The sequence below is a fragment of the Plecotus auritus genome (assembly GCF_963455305.1).
Source record: "Plecotus auritus genome assembly, chromosome: 10".
In the NCBI taxonomy this organism is placed as follows: Eukaryota; Metazoa; Chordata; class Mammalia; order Chiroptera; family Vespertilionidae; genus Plecotus; species Plecotus auritus.
Genome location: NC_137785.1, coordinates 44,769,009 through 44,791,384, shown reverse-complemented (window position 1 = coordinate 44,791,384; position 22,376 = coordinate 44,769,009). Strand labels below are relative to the sequence as shown.

The 22,376-nt window shown below is 46.4% G+C and overlaps 1 protein-coding gene across 4 annotated transcripts in view; it reads left to right on the top strand.

Annotated features, from left to right (window-relative positions):
• Positions 1 to 22,376, top strand: part of ZFHX3 (zinc finger homeobox 3) — a 974,639-nt gene that overhangs the window by 931,394 nt on the left and 20,869 nt on the right. For all 4 annotated transcript variants that reach the window (XM_080646078.1, XM_080646081.1, XM_080646079.1 and 1 more), the window contains 2 exons: positions 12,723 to 12,856; positions 13,001 to 13,201. In XM_080646078.1, coding sequence (XP_080502204.1) covers positions 12,723 to 12,856; positions 13,001 to 13,201 — 335 coding nt within the window. The remainder of the gene's footprint in view (positions 1 to 12,722; positions 12,857 to 13,000; positions 13,202 to 22,376) is intronic.

Below are 22,376 nucleotides of genomic sequence, written 5' to 3'. Positions count from 1 at the left end.
GGAAGGTGGCTAGTACCCATGAGAAACGGAATTTTAAAATTTTATTTAAGTTTAATGAAAACAGCTGTGTGTGGATGGTGGCGAGTCCAGCTGTAGATGACAACCCCGAAAGAGTGCAGGCAGGTGTAACTTCCCGGTTATCATGAAGGCTACATTAGCTCTAACCCTGCCAGGCACCATTGGAGTGTTCACACCTGTCGTTCCCCGCAGGCCTGCCTGAAGGGCTCACAAGGACACAGGTGTGCTGTCCCCACAGCCCTTGGTTGGCTGGGTGGGGCAGGGGGCTGCTGGGGCTGCGTCAGTAGCAACTTCATCTGTTTTACCAATTTGCCACCCTTTTCTGTGTGTGCCATGATGTGAAAAAGAGTTGGGAAGCATTACTTTATATAGATTCTATACATTATGTCATTGATTCTCACCCCCCACTCCATGAAACAGATACTGTAAGTAACCAGCCCCCTCTTCCCACCAGCCCCGGCCTGGCTCCCATGGTGGTGAGTGCTGGCACATGTACATGCCCTTGTGAACACTCAGGGTCACATCTCCTCGGGGCTCGTGGGCCAGCAGAGGGTGGGCGCAGCAGGTCCCGTGAAACAAAGCCTCTCCCCTAATGCACAGTCGTTTCCACCGTCCAATTTTGTGGTTTTGTTTTGAAATGTGAGAATGGTCCCTTGTTCTCTTTAGCAGTGTGGATTTGAAAGTGTGTCTTCTAGATTGAAGAGCCCCCAGTGTCAGCCACTGAACAATAATTAATGCAGTGACTGTTCAGTCAATCATTAATTGCTATAAATTAAGTGATGTACAATTAATGTGATGCTTTATCACCAATAATTAGGGGAAAAATTGAACTCTTGGCAAAGAATCACAGCAAGATGGTTATTTAAATCCTGAGCCGCTATGGTTTCCGGCAATAGAGCATAAGCCAGGTCTAGTTAAACTAATTTGAGACAAGATGAGTAGGGGTATTGGCGCTTTAAAAACAAACAAAATGTGGGGAACAGCCCAACTTACACTAACACCGTGATAATGTTTCAGAAACCCCTAAATGATGTCCCTGCTTATATTTTTGTAGAATTTTGAGTTAGAATTGTTGTTGGAGTGCTGTTTTTCTAGGAGAATGCCTCGAAGGGTTTTTTAAACCCATGATGCTCACCTAACACAGAGCAATTAGTGCAGTGGAGCGTCCCTGATTGGAATCTGTGGAAGGTTGCTATTAAAGGAGGTATTAATGGGCTGGCAAGGTCTGGGCGACTGTTGGGGAGAAGTGTGTTTATGGAAGATGGTGCTGGCAGGCATGATTTCAATCGGATTTGACATGTTTAACATAAATGTATAGTGTACCGCTCTCACTGCATCTGAGTAATTCCTACAGACCCAATGTCTTTCTAATTACTGAGGTTGAAAAAAAGCAGGTCAGGCACATCCTGATGCAAATCTATTACCAGCTCTGCCGCTATTCTCCCTGTTGTTCGCAGCTTTGTGTAATAGCGATGCCATTGTATGGGGGACTCAGTGCCTGAAAGGTAATCTGTGACAGAGAATGGAAAGGGACTAAAAAAATATACTTAAGAAATTGAATCCATAAAGACAAAAGAAGGTATGTCCTGAGAGGAAGTGTTATGTGTTAGCAAAACCGCTGGGCTCGGGATCTGACTCTACCACGAAGATTTGCTGCATGACCTTAGATCTCTAACCTCAGTTTCCAAATCTGGAAAATGTAGGTTGGGCTAAATGGTTTCTTGCAGTTCTGGAACTCCTTAGAAGTATAATTAGAGGAGAGACGGTGAACAGTAGTGTGGAATCTTAGAGAATATTAATGTGTAAAGTCGGGGTGCTGGTAGCTTGGAAGGATTTCCCTACCTGGCTGGTTGAGAGGGTGTGGATCAGGAGGCTGGGGAGAGTCCAGATAGGCCCTGAGGCTCTTTCCATGGAGGCCAGATAGTACCATGCCGCCCTTTTTGGTGGGACCTCAGAGCTCCACATTCTGTCACCTGGCCTGCATTGCTGGGTCCCATCAGGCTGTTTCCAGAGCTTAGTGTGATGAGGATGTCAATGGAGACATCCTTGAAGGCTCATGTCAGTGCCTTTGAGTGGCTCCCATATCCCAGCCCGATGTTTGCTGGAAACCAGGCCATTTACCACCATCAGCCTCTACAGAAATCCTTCTGGCCTAGCTCTGCATCCTTGGGACCTTGGTCCCATTTCTCCACCTCACCCAGAAGTAAATGTGCCTCTGCAGTAGGGTGCGTGCAAGGGAATGCTGGGAGCCTGCCTTGCACGGCCCCTTGGCAGTTCACGCTCTTGCCAACGGAAACTGCTTTTGGTTTTACATTTTTGCACACAGACTGGAATTGTGTGGCCATGTCAGCTTTTCCAGAGTCCGCTTGTCCCCTCCCCCACCCTCTTTTTTATTTTCTAGGCCACTTTCAGTATAACTTGGATGCTTAAAGTCACTGCAGGCAGAATTCTGTCTCACAATTGAAAACAAACCATTTGAACTATTTTTATGTTGGGAAGCAAAAATAGATCTAGGGTGTGGTACATATCTGGACTCGCCTGAATTCCAGTAATTCAGGGTCCTGGCTCGGAGGGTTTATGTGTAAGTCATGGGAGAGATAAGGGACTACATCTATTGCGCAAATATTTTTGTGCAGATATCTAAGGCAGATACAGGGTGTACAAAAAAGTAAGGAACGTACTTTCTAGAAGGGGCATCGTATGTAATTACATAGCTATGTTACAGTGTCATGAGAATTATCATCACGGTATAAATAAAAGGCTGTGAAAATGTAGATTAGGGAGCAAATCATTTTTCATCACTATAGAAAATACCTTATGGATTTGCATATTGTTCTTCCAAAGGGGCCATGTAATCTCTCCACTTTGTTTCAGTTTGAGCTTTGGTGCTGATGGGGGAGGCACCTCTATTATTAGAATCATGGTCATGATTTTTAAAAAATACCCTGGTGTCTTTCTCGGGTATCAGCGCACCTTCGTGAGACTTGCACATTCTTCCTGGTCCAACAGGACCTTTCTCTGGAGCCTGGAGAACCAAGGCTCAGAGATGGGAACTCCTGGGTGTCAGATTTGTGATCAAATCCCAATTTCCTTCTGGGTCAGCCATATATTCCCCAGATTATAAAGCGAAAGAACACGTAACGTAGTCATTTTCTCTTACTGTAGGAAGACTGGAGGAGGAAACATGGAAGTCCTGTTTCTCTAGTTGTCAGACAGAATTGTAGTTCTTAATGATCGGGGCTATGTGGCATTAATCTTTTTTAAAAAAATAAGACTTTATTTTTTTTTAGAGCAGTTTTAGGTTTACAACAAAATTGAAGGAGGTAGAGATTTCCCATTACCCTCTCTACCCCCACACATGCACAGCCTCCCCCATTATCACCTTCACTCACCAGATGGTACATTTTTATAAATGGTGACCCTACAGTGACACATCATAATCCCCCTAAGTCCATGGTTTACCTCAGAGCTCACTCTTGGGGTTGTACACATGTGGGTTGGGACACATGTATGATGTCATTATAGCACCACACAGTGTATTTTCACTGCTCTGCCTGTTCACCTCTCCCCAGCCCTGCATTCATACATTTTTGTTCTCTCCAGCACCTACAAAGTGCTTCGTACTGTTTGAACGTTTCATTAACAGTCGGTGGGTAAAATAGCATAACCGTAAACACTTTCAAGTCCAAGTTATTCTACTTTTTGCTTTCTAGACTTCAAACCCATGGGCTAGTAGGATTATTCCATGTTGATAAACAGAAAAGGCAAACCTAGGTGTCTGCTTTCTTTAAAACCAGGCCTCTCCCCTCGCTCAATTGTCATGTGCCCACATGTGGACCCATATTATTTCCCATAAATACTTCTAAGAATGAAACCATAGCAACCAATGTGTGAGCTCCCCCCCCGCCCCACACACACACACACACCCGTGCTGGACTCTGTGGTAGGCTTCGTGTGGCTGATCTCTCTGGCTAGTCTCACAGAAACCCTGTGAGTAGACACTGATATCCCATTGATGGATGAGGAAAGCGAGAGCTCAGTGTAGTCAAGTGAAAAGCTCGAGGTCACACAGCTGGGATCTGACGAGGTAGCAGCCAGCACTGCAAACCCCTGTGCACTGTAACTCAGCCAGGGGACTGATGCCTTTGTGCGCAGAGAACGTGGCCACGGGAGAACAGCACGTGAACTCGTCCATTCTTGAGGAGTCCCTGCAGGTACACCAGAGCCCGTCCCCCCTTCACACAGATCATTGGTCCTGGGCCTTTGGGGCACTGTGAGCCCACTGAGCGAGGGATTCAGTGGAGACAGAGAAGCATTGATATAGATAAGGCTTGGTGGGGCGTTCCCTCTCAGTGCTGTACAAAATTCCAAGAGGAGACGTTTCCAGTATCCTTGCAACCTTAACCCTACAGAAGAGTGGAGACTCACTCCCACTTTCCAGCCTTACAGAGACCCAGTGATGTCTTTCTTCCCTGAATAGTCTCACACTCCTGGACTAGCAAGAAGTCCTTGGCGGATCATGGGGAGGTTGATTTGTTAGGGACACTGAAAAGTTAAGGTCAGAGCTCTTGGTGTCTCGTCACCACGCTGGACCCAGATTTTATGTGTTTATGTTCACAAGTTCAGTTTCACTCTTAATATTTAGTAAGTTAGGAAGATAGTTTTTGTAAAACTGAGTGTTGTTACATTCCAGTCTCTGAGAATCTGCCCTGGGTTAGGGCTCAGAGATCCCAATGATCCTAATTAGTGTTTGATTCGATGGGGACTGGATGAACTTCTGTAATTAACTTTGGCCTGGCCCCAGAATAGCCCACACTGCCCCTTGTTTTGACCTACATCTTGTACCTCTGGACTTTTTCTTCTGTCAGTTCACGTGCCTCTTGGAGAAACCTCTGGTTTTCTCCAAGTCCCCGGTCGGTCGTCACAAACCTGTAATTAAGCCCGAGGGCAATGTGATCCTGCAGCCCCCTGTATCCCGACCCTGGCTGCCATGCTCACAGGACATGACCACAGCTGCAGGTGGCATCTGTGCACAGCGCACGAGGCTCTGCCAGGGGAGGACAGGCTGCTTGGGGGTAGCTGACAAGAGGCCAAAGAAAGGCAGGCTGATACCTCAGAGTGAGACATTGGGTCTTGCCCCTTTGGTCCCCAGCTCCTGGCACAAGCCAGGCTCATGGTGGCAGCCCAATGTAGACCTTATTAAATAGACCATTAGCCGATGTTGGTCTCAATGAGGTGGTGGCTGGTGGCTCTGTTTTGCCTGGTGGCTCATTCAGAAACCTGACATAGAGGGAGCAAGGTATCTTGAAATTGAATTGTGGGATGGCCTTCTGGGAGTTCAAATCAGTGTAGTTAAGCAGCCTTATGCATATTTCAACAAGGAATTAGTGCAACAGATTGATGCCTCTGATGTAGGGCTTAGCACTATTTTCTCCCCCAAAGATGATCAGCCTGGGCCCGCCACTCCACCTGGGGCAGCTGACTGGGGCAGCAGTGGGCCCCCAGCCTAGCACAGTCTCCCACACCCAGCTTGCTGACTGTGGGCACAGGGACTGGTGTGGCTCCCTGCATCTTCCCCACGGCTGAAACACAGGTTAGTGGGGCCTGCAGGCACCAAGGCCTGGGAAGCCCAGAGGGATGCGCCCTCTTTTCACAGATTCTCTTGGACACATGGAAAAACCAAGACTTCCCTAAGCCAGCAGCCTGTCATTGCTCTGGATCGCACTGCAGATGGGGCCCATGGAGGTTATTCCTTCTGGATTTCTTTCAACAGTGTCTGTGTTTGCTTTAGAGTGGGCAGGTTCATGGGGAACAGCCATATTTAATCTTTCACCTGTGGCCTGAGGGAAGACCAACTCCACGCCTCACTGGGAAGGGAGAAGCCCAGCCTCGTGTCAGTCATGGCGTGAAGGTCACCCCGCCGGGCAGGCAGTGCATGCCTCTCACTGCTTCCCGCAAGTTTCCCGAGTCCTCTCAGAAACATCTCTAAGTGCTTGGTTGGAGGTAGAATGAGACCCTGCATGTTTAAAGGCCAAGTTGGCAGCAACTTGTTCTCTGTGTTAGGGGAGGAAGAGAATTTAGCCAGCACGCTGGCCACTTATCAAGTACAGTAGCTCCGCAGGAGATGCGAAGAGGAAATCCTGGCCTCTCCTCTGGGGAGGGCCTTGCGCGCGAATGCCAAGAGCAGCTCCACTTTCAAGGGCAGTCTGAAGACCACAAAGTCCAACAGCACAGAAGACCTTATGAAAACCAGGCATTTCTGCTGTGTAGTAGTCCGAGGCCCCGAGGAGTTGAGGGGGGCGGCTGTGGAAGGCTCACACAGCACCTTTCATTTCATGTTATGAGCTGAACGACCATTTTCAGATCTAGCGAGGCTTCCATGTCTCATGTGCTGGAGTAGTTGTCCCAACTCAAACACTGAGGATGGAGCCGTATGAGTTTTTCTTTCTTTGGTCAATGGTGATAGATCAAAGATTGCTGTAAATTTCTGGGGCAGGTGGCAAGCTGGTTTACGGAACACAAGGCGATGAGAACCTCTGGCTTACGGAAAGTAGCATGAATTAATAATCATTTAATTGGCTCCTCCATTATGTTGCTGGTTTGGGAGATGGAAGTTTAGATGGAGGGGCTGTCAGTGGTACTTTAGCTAAGAGTCTGATGGTTGGGAAGTGGGGGTGGCAGCTGCCCTTGGCCTCTCTACAAGGATGAAATGTCAGGCAGCATCCCAGGCCCTCAGTGGGCTCACCTCAGGGCCTCCAAAAGGCAAAGGGCCAGCACTTTGGTGAATACCAGCTCCAAGTACCACTCCACCATGAAGAGAGGAAATGCAGAAGGAATTTCCCAGCAGCTTGGGTAGCTCACTGCGTCCCGGGGTCTCCCCGAGGGAGGTCTCTGGCCAAAGGGAGGCTGGCCTGCAGCAGAGAACGCCCACCATGCCAGCAGCGCGGTATGTTGCATAATGAGATCATGAAACAGAAACAAATTCTACGAGTACTTGTGGTTTTCTTGGAGGGCAAGACAATGTCTTGGCTAATGATTAGAAAAAGCTAAAAACTGGGTACTGTAAGGTCCCATTTCTACTTTCAGTTTTTCTTCAGGTTTCTTTTTCATGAGGCAGCAGCCCCACATCTTACCTGGCTTCAGAGCTGCACAGACGAGGCGAGTGTTGGCATGAAGTCACTGGCTGGCTATGGTATTGTGCGTCCAACTCTGAAGTTTTCTGTTGCCAAAATTTCAGTGACTCGGATGTCAATTTGTTAGTGAGGATTTGAATTGGATGAGAAGTCATCCTAGGAAGAGTGGTTTTATCAGGTGAAGTTACAGTGGCTGTGTTTCTACCATACTTGGCACTTTATAAGACCTCTAAATTATACTATTCTTACCTATTCTTTAATGTAAGTCAAGCTTTACTAAGCTTGTTTTAATTATGCTAGGTGCTTAGAGCATAATAAAGCCATATCTTGAAAACTGCAAAAACCTGAATGAATTTGGATTGACTCTCATCCCTTCCCTACTCCCTCTAATTAGTATGTGAGGAGGAGTAGCTTTTTTAAATAAATATTTTAGAGGTTAAATACTTTCCAAACAAATGTGTTAAAAACAAAGATATCTGGAACTTGATGTTTCTGTGCATACATGACTTTCCCTGAGGAGGCTATGCATTGATAACTGTGTTTCCCTTTGAAATGAAATTCTTTGGCCTGGAATATAGAGGAGCCTAAGAGAATAAAATGGAAGGCCAGGACTCAGGTTTGCCTCCCAGTATTTGTCAGGTGGAGTGGCCAAGCCGTCGCAGTTTAAGGGAAAGTGGTTGGTGGCTCTCGGCCTAGAAAGCCAACTTTGAATTTTCTGCCCTCCATAACAAGGACATGCCAGTCCCTTTGTGCCTCACCAACCAGTCAGGTAAGGCAGCCATGACTCCTAACAAGCTGAGCAAGTGTTTTTTTCACTCCTTGTAAAGTTTGCATGGTGGAACCCACAGCTCACATCCTATCAGGTTTCAGCCGGTGTTTGACCCAGCATTCCGTTGTCATAAATACCCCGTTTGCCTGACTTTATTGAGTATGTGATCTATGGTGCATGCACTCACATGGGTCCTAGCCACATTTTTATCCCCTTTGAAGTGCCAGGAACCCAGCATGTTGTCTGTGGAAGGTTCATTGGGATTTAACAACATACTTTCGTATGACATAGCTGCCAAAATGAGAAAAATTGCTTCAACCAGCAAAGTGAAAAAAATACCACCTGGTGTTTTTCACAGTATGGATCCAAATATCAACTTTTGCATGGACAGTTGAATTTAAATGGTAAAATATTTAATTATAATATTTTAGAATAGAACTACATGACAAACTTAGAAAATAGGAAAGTGGTCCATCATGCCATCACCCAAATGCAACATTTTCTTCTCGTCTTATTTTTTATGTAGCTATATCATGGAATAATGCACATTTTACCAATGAACATTCTCAGGGACGCTTCCATATTGCTTCATAGCTATCACTTTTAATATCTTCTATTACCCATTGGAGTGTATATAGCATTATTTACATAACACATAAAAAAATCTACATTGTTTCTGGTTTATTTTGTCATTATTGGGGAAACCAGCACAGGTCGTTTGCATTTTTGTTGCCAGTAGAAACCCAAGTTTCCAGGTACTGTTGAAACCATGGCTGTCTCGGGGGCATCTATTTCCATTTAGCTAATGTGATGTCATAGTGGCCTTAAAGTGATCAGTCATTGATTTTTTAAATAATGTTTTTGAGACTGTGACATCTCTCCTAGAATTTAAGTCAAAGTTTAGAAAAGTCTCCAAAGCAGAAAACCACAGAGCTTTCTCTCTTGGTATCCATACCACCTCATTTACTTATGCCTACCATGTGTGCTGGTGACAGAACTGAAGGAGAAATTGATTTTGAGAGACTGGCCCTTTTGAAGTTGCTCAGAGAGAAGCAGCTTGAGGAAACCGTAGACTGCCCGTGGCCTAGAGCAAACCCTCACCCAGCATGCTCATGGAGAACTTGTACAATTGTTTGCCTATCTTCAGAACTATATAAAGATTTAGGTGCCATGTCATTTTTTTAGATGCTTATTTTTATTGACTTCAGAGAGGAGGGAAGAGGGATAGAGAGGTAGACACATCAATGATGTGAGAGAATCATTGATCGGCTGCCTCCTGCATGCCCCACACTGGGATGGAGCCTGCAACTCGGCCATGTGCCCTGATCGGGAATCGAACCATGACCTACTGTTTCATAGGTCGACGCTCAACCACTGAGCCATGCTGGCTGGGCAGTGCCATGGCTTGATGGGGACTGATATTTTAATGTCTGAGGTCAAGCTACGAGGGGGCCTGTCAGCCTAGTTAGGTCTTAGGAGCGGTCCCCACATCACCCAGGGAAACACAGTGGGATAGTAAGTGGGTGTTAATAGAATCTGTTGTAAGAATGGCATGGCTTTATCTTTAAAGAAGGAGCGAGTGAACTGCAGGTGGCTAATGTCCACTTCTAGACAGATCTGATCTAAGACGAATGCAGGTTGTCTGGGGTAGAAATTTTTATACCAGTAGATGCAGCATTTCATATTGTGGCAGGGCTGTTTTGTTACTAGGGAAAAAGAGAAATGAGTGAGCGGTTTCATTTCTTAAAACACTTTACAAGAACTCCTTAGCTTGAGCTCACAAAGGAAGCTTTAGAATTCCAGAGCAGTGTGAGAGTTTGGGGGAAAAAAAAAAAAAGGTAATAAAAGTTCCCCTCTCCATGCCGGGGGAAAGAATAGTAGATTTTGAAACCAGAATTGTCACCTCTGCAACCTCATCACAATTCATCTCACATTCAGCACTGAAAGAGGAGGATGGACTCTTTGGTCCTATGAGGAAGGGAAAGCTGCACTGGGTTACACTGGGTTTGCCTTTCAGCTCCGAGCGAGGAGATGAGTTGGGTGGTGTCAGCCTCGGGGCCCATTCATTCACACTGCCAAGCAGCTGCACAACTGACAGTCGTTCTAAAGCGGGGGAGGCTGCAGGCAGATTGAGGGCATTTGTAAGGTAGTGTCGTGGTCCTGTAAAAGCAAGTGTTGTTTCAGGTCAGGCAGACGAACAAAAAGGCAGGTGGGTATTTGGAATAGTATCTGTATCTCAGTTTGCGTCTATTAGAAAAGAAGCATATAGTGGCTCTTTCCTCACTATGTGCTCTGGCCCTGACCCAATGCCTACAGGTCAGGGATAGAAACAGGGAAGATGAGCAGATGACTAACAAATAAGCCTCTGAAGTGCCACCTACCGAATGCCTCCACCTGCCCCATCTTTAGGTTGCATTTGAAGAGCTAATATATAGAGGATAACCAGCAAGCAAAAATGAGAAAATGGAGAATTAGGAACCTTCTGGGGGTAGGGGAACTTCAGTCCCTAAAATATTAAAGATTCCTATTGTGGGAGTGTTGAGGCAGGGGCGCCCCGCACACTGTGAGGTCTAAACCCTGATACAAAGTTCCACAGGATCAGGTCTGCGGGGGGCAGGAGATGGGAAGTGGGCCATGGGGGACCCTGTCTAGAATGTTACAGCACCTAGTTAATCGGCAGCCAGTCCATCACATTAAATATCCAGCCGTCATGTATTACCTTTCAAGTGAAAATGAATAACTCCCATTAAGAGCAAAATGGGTTTGAAGTCGATTCGAGACAGATTAAAGTACTGTTATGAATGTGTGTGTGGGGAGGAGGAGAGGTCTGTGTGTAATATGCTTATCCTTGTACTTTTTAAATAATAGATGTCCTACAAACTTATGTAGAGCAGGTTACCAAGATACTGGGGTTAAAGGTCACAAGATGTGCATTCAGGGAAGAGTATCAACTTCCTGGAATATTTCCTGCATTTAGCAATTTTTTTTTTCAAAATTATCTTGTGGCCTTATGATTTTAATGAATAAAATTGATTGATAAAATTGTTTATTAAAGTACATGTCTGTAATGACAGCATCTTGGTATCCACATCCCCCCCAAAAAAATCTCAAAGCTGAGCAGTGTTTCCACATGCCAGGTACCTAGGCTGGGGAGACAGAAGGCCATAAATTAGGCTTTCCAAACCAGTGACTTCAGTGCTGAGTCAAATTATTTTCCAATGGAGGGCAGTGGGGATACATTTTCTCACTACCATCTTCAGGATATTTTTTCCTTGTTGCTTTTAGCAAAATTATAAAAAATGGAGTTCCACATCCAAAACAAGTGAGAGCGCCAGCCCCAGCTCCAGGCCGGGTTTCATAATGACAGACCCAGGCGTGTCTTGTGACTACACTGGAGGAGCCCTGCTTTCTCCTAGTTAAACTCTGAGCCGTCTGTCTTCTCATCAGTCTTCCCGACCCCTTTCCACGCTTCAGAGAACTCGTTCCACCAACACTTCCATCCCCGCTGTTTGCTACGGAAGCCTCATGTGACTCTCCTTGTTAATTAGTGTTGCGGTCTTTGGGTGGAGTGGGGTTCACAGGACATGGTCTGGACAAACAGATGGGAAACGTCCCCTCTTACCACTCACTCTGAATTAACTTTTGTGTCTGGAGCACTGGCTAGATTGGAAGTTAGATTCACCCCCTGCCTGATTCCACTCTTCAGTTACTTCTTCCCCAAAAGCAAGTTGCTGAACTCAGACTTGATTTCTCATCCCCCAGCCCCCCTCACCCCCAACACAGGGTGGGGCAAAAGTAGGTTTACAGTTGTGAGCATGCATAACACAGAGTTTATTCTTGCATTATTATTAATTAACTAGACGCGGTAGGGTCCCTCGGCATGACCTACGGGGAGCGAGCCAAAACCGGCAGTCCGATATCCCCTGAAGGGTACTGGAGTATGAAAGGGTGCAGGCCAGGCCGAGGGACCCCACTGGTGTACAGATCCATGCACCGGGCCTCTAGTATGCATATAAGATCTTTGGTTAATCTCTTCCCGCCCTCCTCTCTTCCCCCTTTCCTCTGAGATTCATCAGTCTGTTCCATGTTTCCATGCCTGTGGTTTCCACTCCTGCGTTGAGCGCCTGCCCCCTGGTGGTCAGTGCGTGTCATAGCTACCGGCTGGTCGCTGGTCAGCGGGTTGCTTAGGCTTTTATACATAGAGGTTATGTATTGCTTCCCATACAGACACCTGTAAGCCTACTTTTGCCTGCCCTGCATTTGTGTGCAGACGTCCGTGTAAATGTTCTACAAATCACACTGATTGTGTCCTCCGTGATGTGCTGTGATTCTAGGAGCTGGGACAGTAAAGCTGGGGGCACGTAGTTTATTACCTCTGTGAAACAGTGTCTGGTACTCAGGAGGTTGACAAGTGGTTTTGGTGAAGCAGTTGGGGAGATTCTTACACCCACCCTGTGCCCACAAGTCAGCAGATTGTTTCTTGATTGGAGGAGGTCAGAATAGACTGAATGAACTGAGCTTTACCCAACTCAGCCTTGTCATCCATTTCTTTACCATTTTTCCTTAGTGTTCAGCTGTTAAAAGTAGTAACAGAAAATTCATGGTGGGGGGAGGGGTGGAGAGAAACACTTGTTTCTTTTCCAACGTGCTTGATAAGTCAGTCTGGATGCTCATCCTGCTTGGATTTGGGTGTTTCAAGAAAATCCTGTGCTATAAATGAATGTTGATTTTCACCCAACACAAAGCCTCCAGGAGCTGGCCTGGTCTGGTTGCTGTATTGCATCTTCTGCTTTTTCTTCCAGCATCGTCCAGCCAAGCAGAAAAGGAGCTGACAGACTCTCCTGTAACCTCCAAGCGCATCTCCTTCCCAGGTAGCTCGGAGTCTCCTCTCTCTTCGAAGCGACCAAAAACATCGGAGGAGACCAAAGTGGAGCAGGTGAGGTGGGAAGGGGCTCTGCTGGTGGGGGTAGTGTTTCAGACACAGGTGGGAAGGAACTCTTGGGTGGGTGGGCTTGCGGCTGACTTTGGTTGCCAGTGGGAACTGAAGACTCAGCCAGAGGGATGGGTGTGTTCCCCACAGATGTACCAGTGTCCCTACTGCAAGTATAGCAACGCCGACGTCAACCGGCTTCGGGTGCATGCCATGACACAGCACTCAGTGCAGCCCATGCTTCGCTGCCCCCTGTGCCAGGACATGCTCAACAACAAGATCCACCTCCAGCTGCACCTCACCCACCTCCACAGCGTGGCACCGGACTGCGTGGAGAAGCTCATTATGACGGTAAGACAGCCAGGAGCAGGACCCTGCAGCTCTCCTTTCCCAGGGGTCAAAGGTGATGCAATAGCATGGACAAGATACTGTGTTGTTGGATGAGAAAGTCAGTGTAGAGTTGAAAATGTCAAAAATGATCCTAGCCCTGGCTGGTTTTGCTAAGTGGTTAGAGCATCAGCCAGTGGACCGAAGTGTTGCAGGTTCAATTCCTGGTCAAGGGCCTGTACCTCGGTTGCAGGTTCCCCAGCCCTGGTAGGGGCGGGTGCAAGAGGCAACAAATTGATGTGTTTCTCTCTCATGTCGATGTTTCTTTCTCTCTCTCTACCTCTCGCCCTTCCTTTCTCTCCCCCTCCACTCTCTCTAGAAATCAATGGGAAAAATATCCTCTAGTGAGGGAAAAATAATTTTTTTTAATGGTCTAGTTCTGTGATTTTGTGCTACACTGTCTGCCTTAGATTTGGCATGACCGTGGCCCAAAGAGCTGAATACATATGTGTTTCTCAACCTTCCCTTTTCATCATCCTCTCCCTGAGGGATGCAGAGGCCTAGAGCAGTTAATCATTTATGTAAAGAAATTGTTATTCAGATTATCCAAACCTTTATTGAGCAGGTCATGGTCTATGTTGCTCTTATATTCATTACTAGAGGCCCAGTGCACGGATTCCTGGCCTGCAGGGATTGGGCCGAAACCGGCTCTGACATCCCCTGAGGGGTCCTGGATTGCAAGAGGGTGGTTCTTGGGTGACACATCCCGGAATCGGGCTCCCTCCTCTCTGGTTCCGGGTGCGTCACCTGAGAACAGCAGCTGCCAAGTCACCACAGCTCGGCAGCTCCTGCGTTGAGTGTCTGCCCTCTGGTGGTCAGTGTGCATCATAGCTACCAGCCGGAGCATCTGCCCCCTGGTGGTCATTGTGCGTCACATCGAACGGTCGCTAGGTTTATATATATATATAGACTAGTGGCCCGGTGCACGAAATTCATACACGGGTAGTGGGGGGGTGTGTTCCTCAGCCTGGCCTGCACCCTCTCCAATCTGGGATCCCTCAAAGGATGTCCTACTGCCAGTTTACAGGGATCGGGCCTAAACCGGCAGTCAGACATCCCTCTCGCAATCTGGGACTGCTGGCTCCTAACCGCTCACCTGCCTGCCTGCCTGATTGCCCCTAACCACTCTGCCTACCAGCCTGCTCGCCCCCAAATTCCTCCCCCGCCAGCCTGATCACCCCCATCTGCCCGCTGTGCCAGTGTGCTCGCCCCCAACTGCCTCCCCTGCCGGTCTGCTCACCTCCAACTATCCCCCCTGCTGGCCTGCTCGCCCCCACCCTCCCTCTCCACTGGCCTGCTCTCCCCCAACTGCCCCCCTGCTGGCCTGCTCACTCCAAACTGCCCCCCCCCCGCTGTCCTGATCACCTCCAACTGACCCCCACTGATGGCCTGCTCGCCCCCAACTGGCTCCCCTGCTGGTCTGCTTACCCCCAACAGCCCCGCCCCCCACCAGCCTGATCACCCACAACTGCCCTCCCCTCTTGGCCTCTAACTGACTCTACCTCGGCCCCGCCACCATGGCTTTGTCCAAAAGAATGTCCGGAAGGTCTCCTAGTCTAATTAGCATATTACCCTTTTATTAGTATAGATAGAGGCCTGGTGCACGGGTGGGGGTCCCGCTGGGGTGCCTGGCCAGGCTGGGTGAGGGGCTGATGGCTGTTTGCAGGCTGGCCATAGCCCCTTCAGGGTGGGGGTCCCCACTGGGGTGCCTGGCTAGCCTGGGTGAAGGGCTGATGGCAGGCTGGCCAAGCCCCCCAGCGGGGACCCTCACCCCATGGGGTTATGGGCAGCCTGGGTGAGGGGCTGAGGGCTGTATTCAGGCTGGCCACACCCCCTTCAGGGTCGGGGTCCCTGCTGGGTGAGGGGCTGATGGCTGTTTGCAGGCTGGCCATGGCCCCGGCGACCCATGCTCCCAGCCCCTCCTTTTTTGCCTTTTTCTTTTTTTTTAGCGCCTCCTTGAGCTGAGGCCAGGGGTGGCTGGAAGCAGGTATCAGGGATTTATTTATCTTCTATAATTGAAACTTTGTAGCCTTGAGCAGAGGCCAGGGCTGGCGGGAAGCTTGGCTTCCTCCATTGCCTGGGGCAACCCAAGCCTCCTGTTCGCTCCAGCTCCGTGGCCGCCACCATCTTTGTTGGGTTAATTTGCATACTTGCTTCTGATTGGTTGGTGGGCGTGGCTTGTGGGCATGGCAGAGGTACAGTCAATTTGCATGTTTCTCTTTTATTAGATAGGATGCTTATTGCATCCTCACAAAAGAGTCTTGACACATTTACTTTAACAGCTGAGAAAACTGAGGCTCAGAGGAGTTAACTGACTTGATGTCCCTTGTAAGTGGCAGAGTTGAGAGTTGAACTCACATTTTCCAACTCTAGGAGGGTAGCCCCTGAAACATGGGCATTTCTCAAGTGGACACTTTTATTCTCAAAGCAGGAAAACGATCAGCTGGATAGCACATGTTGATTCATGCATGAGGGCTTTGCATTTTGAACATGATGTTGCTACGCCTGCAGGTTTTGAAAGCATGGCTTTAAGTGGCCTCTATAAATATGGCCCAAAAGGTTAGTATAAAGATTTAAATCTAATTCTGATGTGAAGACTTTTCAAAGTACTACAGGTGACATGAACTTCTTACTTTCTATATGTGTTGGGACTGCTGAGAAAGCCCTTTCCTGATTACTAGAGGAAAAACTACAGAGGAGAATCAGTCTCACCTCTAACTTATTTCAGCAGTGGAGTAACGGGAAATTAGTTTGTCTTTTCGTATGAAGATTCCCAGAGAGGTAGTCTGTCCAGAATTCCATCATGTAAAGTGCAGGTCACAGACATGTAACCTCTAGGCCTTTCCCATTCCATTTGGTTATGCAAGATTAATGAATAATGATGAAAGTGATATAACGTATCATTGGTGACGCATCAGAGGATGTTAGCAGCCAATGGGAAACTCAAAGGTGACCTAGCATATATTTCATTTCAGAGTTCTTTCAAATAGAAAGTCACTCGCTGTGGGTATTATCAAATAGAACAGTGAATGTTGTTGAAAGTTTCTCTGTAAGTAAAAACCTCTCTGTGGATGGTGGGTTTCTGTAGATATAACAGGTTTCCTTGGCATTCTTACCAGCCTTGCCAATAACTCCACAAGGGGCATTTTCTCAGGCCTCATTACATTTGCCATTGATGGCCTGGAACCATGAGAGCCCAAAGGAACAGAGATATATGTAGGGAGGAAAGCATTTTTTTTTTCTTAAAAATAATTTTTATTGAGTTCAAAGAGGAAGGGAGAGAGGGATAGAAACATCAATGAGAATCACTGATCGGCTGCCTCCTCCACGCCCCACACTGGGGACCAAGCCCACAACCTGGGCATGTGCCCTGACTGGGAATCAAACGATGACCTCCTGGTTCATAGGTCGACACTTAACCACTGAGCCATGCTGGGCAGGTGAGAGGGAAGCATTTTCAATACTTAATTAAATTTTCCTTTTGCTCAGGTGGTTATTTTTTCTGTTTAATATAAATCTGTCTAGGGTTTGTGGGTCTATAGTAATCTGTATGACAGTAAGTTTCTTTTATATGTCGCTAAGGAATAGAATGTAAATTATTTTCAAACATCCATTTTTTGGTCATATATTTATAATAGCAATAGTAAGGCACATTTCAGGTAGCAAGTCTGGTGGTCATTATGAATCTTGTTAATTTACCAACAGTCTTCAAGGGCAGGATGTTACTGTTGTGTTTGCTTGGGTACCAATCCCTAAGATATTTCTGGGTGTTACCCACTAACTATGTATTTCTGGGTATTGCCCTCTAGCTGGCACCTTCTCAAGCAGTGATTCTCAACCTTTCCGGAGGCCGGTGAAAACAATTCAGTAGCCTTACTGGGTTACTCTATGCATACTAAAGTTTGACAACCACTATTAAAACCTCCATCAAGTATTATGCTTATACACAATTGTCTGTACAATGGCAGGAAGCATAGGGATGCCCTAAAACTCATCCATGAAACCAAGTTAATAAATACTGTTCTGGAAGAATCTCTGACAACATAATTATGTAGGAGAAACATGGTCCCTAAAGGGGATGAACTTGGCACCTTGCACAGAAATCCCTGTGCACCTCATCTTCCCACAGCAGATGATGGAAATGTTTTCGAGACATTTCTGAAGTGTGCAAATTGTGGGAAATGTGTTGATTATAGGATGTTGATTTGCTGGGAACAAGAAAAAGTGAATGGATTCAGAAGTAAATTTGAAAGTTGTGGGAAAGGTAATCATACAAGGGTTTTCCTCTGTGTTGGATGTATAAGGATGGCTTAAAGGTACTCTCTCTTTGCATGAGAAGATGGGGTCATTGCATGGCTGTCAGTACTGAATTGGTTTTTCAAGTTATGAGGCTGGTTTTATCTGAAGCGTTTCCACCTTGATCCTTTAGCTCAGTAGGAAAAGATGAGCAGCCAGGGCTGGAGGGGAATTTGTGGCCGGACCTCACTGGGAACTCAGATTCCTGCTTGCAGACTGGATCTTGGTCTCTGCCCTGATGAATCAAAGCAGATACCACTCTCCTTCCTCTGGAAAGTTTGGTGTTAAAACGGAATTTGCATTTGTTACAACTAAATGATTATAATGAACTTGTGGTTAAAATCCTGCCCCTGGAGGGTATTTTACTGTAATTTCATGAGAAAACTGGCCCTGGGGAAGTATTGGTGAGGCTTTCTGACTGTATATCTCTATGTGCTTGGCCAAGTGGAGGAGGGAGCTCTGAAAACAGCATGATGAGAAATGCCCCTCAAATCAGAGCTCCATTTTTTAAAACCGTATTATCAAGGAATGGCCAATGCATGGCCATTCATCCTCTAAGAGGAGAAAGTTGTGTCTGCTTTGTCCCTGTGAATGGCTGCAATGAATGGCAGGAAGAGGAGTGAATCTTCCTCCTTGCCAAGTGGCTTGACTAAGTTAGCCGCCTTTGGCTGCTGAATAGGAAAAGCTGGCAAAATTCACTAAATAGACAGTTCCTGGCAGACATGGGGTGTGTCCAGGGTATTGAAAGCTATAAATTCTGGTAAATATTTTTTGCTGTCTAGGTCCAAGGTCTCAGGATAAGGTTTGAATTGGGTTTCGGTCCCTCTAAAAGTAAATTCCACCCTGATAAGTGGAAATAGATTACTTTCTACACAATGTCTTTCCGTTCAGTTGTAAATGGAGAGTGTTTTTAGGAGGCTTCATTTAATAATACCTTATCAGACAGCTTTCAGGAACCTGCAGTGTCTAATATGTCTGTTGCTATGGTAACAGCTGCTTGCTTATGCTCTGCATCTCATATCTGTGTCTTCCATGAGTCCCCTTCTCTTTACTGATGAAGGGGCTTGAAAAATATTCTCCATTGGGAACAACTGCAGCTCTGGCCTTGCGCTATGGAAACTGCACTCATGGCATTCCATTCTGCTCGGCCCATTGGAAACTGAGCTCCAAAGGGTGTCATTAGACATGTCAAATGAAAGAAAAATCTATAAAGCTTAAAAGGCAATGAGACAAGTGCCCCTCCAGACCTGACTGAGCAGCCCGCCCCCAAACTCCGTTCCACAGACCTGGCACCCACTTACAGAGAACTTAGATTTCAAACCCGTGTGGGGACTTGGAGCTACTGGACTGTGTTCTCACTTCCCCACTGACTTGGGAAAGGAGTATTGAGGATGTGGGGCATGGTTTGGGCCCGAAAAGAGAATGGGAAAGACCACCTCTCACACATTTCAATACTCTTAAATTATTCTAATTGATCACTATCACTCTAAGTGACAGGCCACACCACTGGGATCCTGGAACATTAATATCAAGAAATTGTCTTTGTTCCTTGATCACTTAACAAAATACAACCTCGCAGTGGACATGGGGGTTGGCCCCTGAGCATCCCAGGAACACCTTTTTCTCTAGCCCTTCGTCTTCTCTCTCTTTGCTGGTTTTTTAATTCACTACTTTTTGTACATGCATAGGTTTCCCTTCACTGCCAGCAGCTCTCTCTTTCTCCCTTGTGGGAGCAGTAGTTTTTCTCCTGAGATTTTTTTTCAGTCAGTATCTATGTTTCTCTGGGCTTGTTGTATGCTTGTGCTTTTGTGAATCTCTGAGATAGGCTGGTCTACCCCACCTCCCACCCCCGCCACCAGGGCTATTGGGTGGCCACTGCCCTGGGGCTGTTGCACCTGCCTGGGTACCAGCTTTCTTACTTTGTCTCCATCTCCGAGGAAAGTAATGAAAATAATCGGGCTTCATTAATTCCAAGCCCTGTGAGATGATAGCCATTTGGAGCCTGTTTGCCAATTAGATGGTCTAAATTAGAAGTGACCTTGGTATACTGCCACTGCTTGCCTCTCTCAGTCTAATGAAGCTCTTCTCCAATTCATTCTCCTTCTCAGCTCTCTTTTCTGTCTGTGTCCTCGCTCGCTCTCTCTTCTCCCATTCACCTCCATTTTCAGTCTTTGTCATTCTCAGTTTTTAAGATCTGGTTCATGGCCATTTTTGAGTCTGTCCCACATGAAAGCTAATGTGGCCCTGCAGTTTTTCCTCATGGGTTTTATGTTTTTAAAAAAGGGAGACAGAACCACATACAAGACATTTTAGAAAGGAAACAAGTCAGAGAGAGAAACCCCTGTAGACTCCGTGGTCAGTGCCCAGCCTGGCACATTGGGAAGGTAGTGAGGGAAGGAAAAAACCTCTGAAGTTGTGCTGCCAAGAGGTGCCCTGGTTTGCTGGCTGCATTAGTGCAGAGACCAACTGGCAGGTCCCAGATGCCCTTGAGGTGCAGGAGAGGAGTGAGCAACCGGCCTCTCCCTGGAGCAGTCGGCTTTAGCTGCACCACTAACTGGAATGCTCAGCTCTGGAAGCAGGTGCGTTTTAACTTCATGCTTGAATGTTTCTACTAGAACCAGTACCTCATTCATAGAGACTGGCCAGGTCTGTGCCAGGAAGGCCTGGGTCCAAGGCTTTCCCTGACCACCCCACCCCCTCGTCTGAGGTTCTTCATTCTATTGATTTTTCACTGACAAGTGAAGGATCTGAGGCTTCTTCGGGAGTCTAGGCTTTGGCAAGTCTATACTTTCGCTTGGAAAAGGGAGCCTTTCAGAAAGAAGCCCCACCTAGGGGGGCGGTGGTAAGGCAGTAGGGATGAGTGTCTCAGAGAAACCAGGTTCAACACTTACTCTAAGAAAATATATTAATTATTCTGGATTGTGAGCTACTTGGGCACAGGGACCTTGTCTTGCTCTCTCACAAGCAGGTGGCACAGGGACCCTGAGCAGTGTTTAGTGAATAATGGTCAGATGAATGGATGAGCAGAGTCACATAAGGCCCTTCATTTTCAACAACTAAGCTGTTTTGGCATTGCTTAAACTTGGAGACTTTCAGTGTGGAACTCTTCTGTTATTGTTAGATATGAGAATTGCTTAAACGAGAAGAATTTCAGTCAGAGCAAAACTCCGCATTTCTGGTTATACATGAGACCTGTTTACTTATCAGGAAGATTAGAGCCGCTGTTGGTTTTCGAACTTTCAGCACCCAAGCTCAGCTTTTATACTACATTCCCATCAACTCTACATACTCTGGAAGAAATGTAGTGGACTTGGCTCAAAAGCATGGGAGGAACACATGTGGTATCGGGGCCTTCAAACCTGTAAGTCTTGCCCCCATGTGTGTTTTGGTAACTGCTTTTATCTACCTGCATCTTTAGGGTTATTAGAATAATTTCAGATCACCTCTCCTAATAGGTTAATAAGATCACCATAGAACTGCCTGTGGATGGCCAAGGCCAATCTTGAGTGGCCCAAATTCTGAGAAAATAATGGGTCCAATCAATTGAATTTTCTTACCAGAAAAACTTTGTTTTACTTTTGGATAAAAGTCTGTTCTAATAGTCTCAGGTCCCCTCTATACATTAATGGGTAGAATACAGAGACATAATTGAACACGTTTATCAGTATACAGATTAGAAAAATCAATCTATGTGGATGGCAGTGTCAATGTAAAAAGTGTAGGTGTTTGGACTTATTGGTACTGTTATCTGGCCAAACCTAAAACTTTTTGTTTGGCTTTGAGTCTGGAGTAGGAGAGTAGGCAGAGGGAGACAGGGAAGAGGGAGAGAGTGTATGTGCATGTGTACACACACGTGCAGGGGAGCTGGTGGTGGATTCAGTTAGTGGAGGGCGAGGTTTGGTCACCTTTGGGATGGCTTTGGTTATATTGTAGCCAGGTTTTGTTGTCTCAGAAACCTACACTCCGCAAAGCTCCTGGAAAGGGAAGGTCTTTACAGAACTGTGCTCAGCAGTTAAATGATTGCCTTTCCGACTGACTTTCAGCTCTCCATTGGATACTGTGGCTGGGATAGTCTGAACCTTGCACACAGTTTAAAAAATAGGGGGTGGGGAAAGAACTCTCCAAAAATTCATCTGGAATAAAAAAAAAGACCCCGAATAGCCACAGCAATCCTGAGAAAGGAGAACAAAGTAGGTGGGATCTCAATACCAGATTTCAAGCTGTATTACAAAGCCACTGTTCTCAAAACTGCCTGGTACTGGCATAAGAACAGACATATAGACCAATTGAATAGAATAGAGAACCCAGAAATCGACCCAAGCCACTATGCTCAATTAATATTTGACAAAGGAGGCATGAACATTACAATGGAGTCAAGACAGTCTCTTCAATAAATGGTGTTGGGAAAATTGGACAGATACATGCAAAAAAATGAAACTAGACCACCAACTTACACCATACACAAAAATAAACTCAAAATGGATCAAGGACTTAAACATACGATGAGAAACCATAAAAATACCAGAGGAATCCACAGCCAGAAAAATCTCTGACATATGCCAAAGCAATTTCTTCACTGATACTGCTCCTAAGGCAATGGAAACTAAAGAGAAAATAAACAAATGGGACTACATCAAAATAAAAAGCTTTTGCACAGCAAAGGAGACCATCAATAAAACAACAAGAAAGCCCACTGCATGGGAGAACATATTTGCCAACGATATCAATGATAAGGGTTTAATCTCCAACATTTACAGGGAACTCATGCAGCTTAACAAAAAGAAGATAAACAACCCAATCAAAAAATGGGCAACTGATCTAAATAGATACTTTTCGAAAGAAG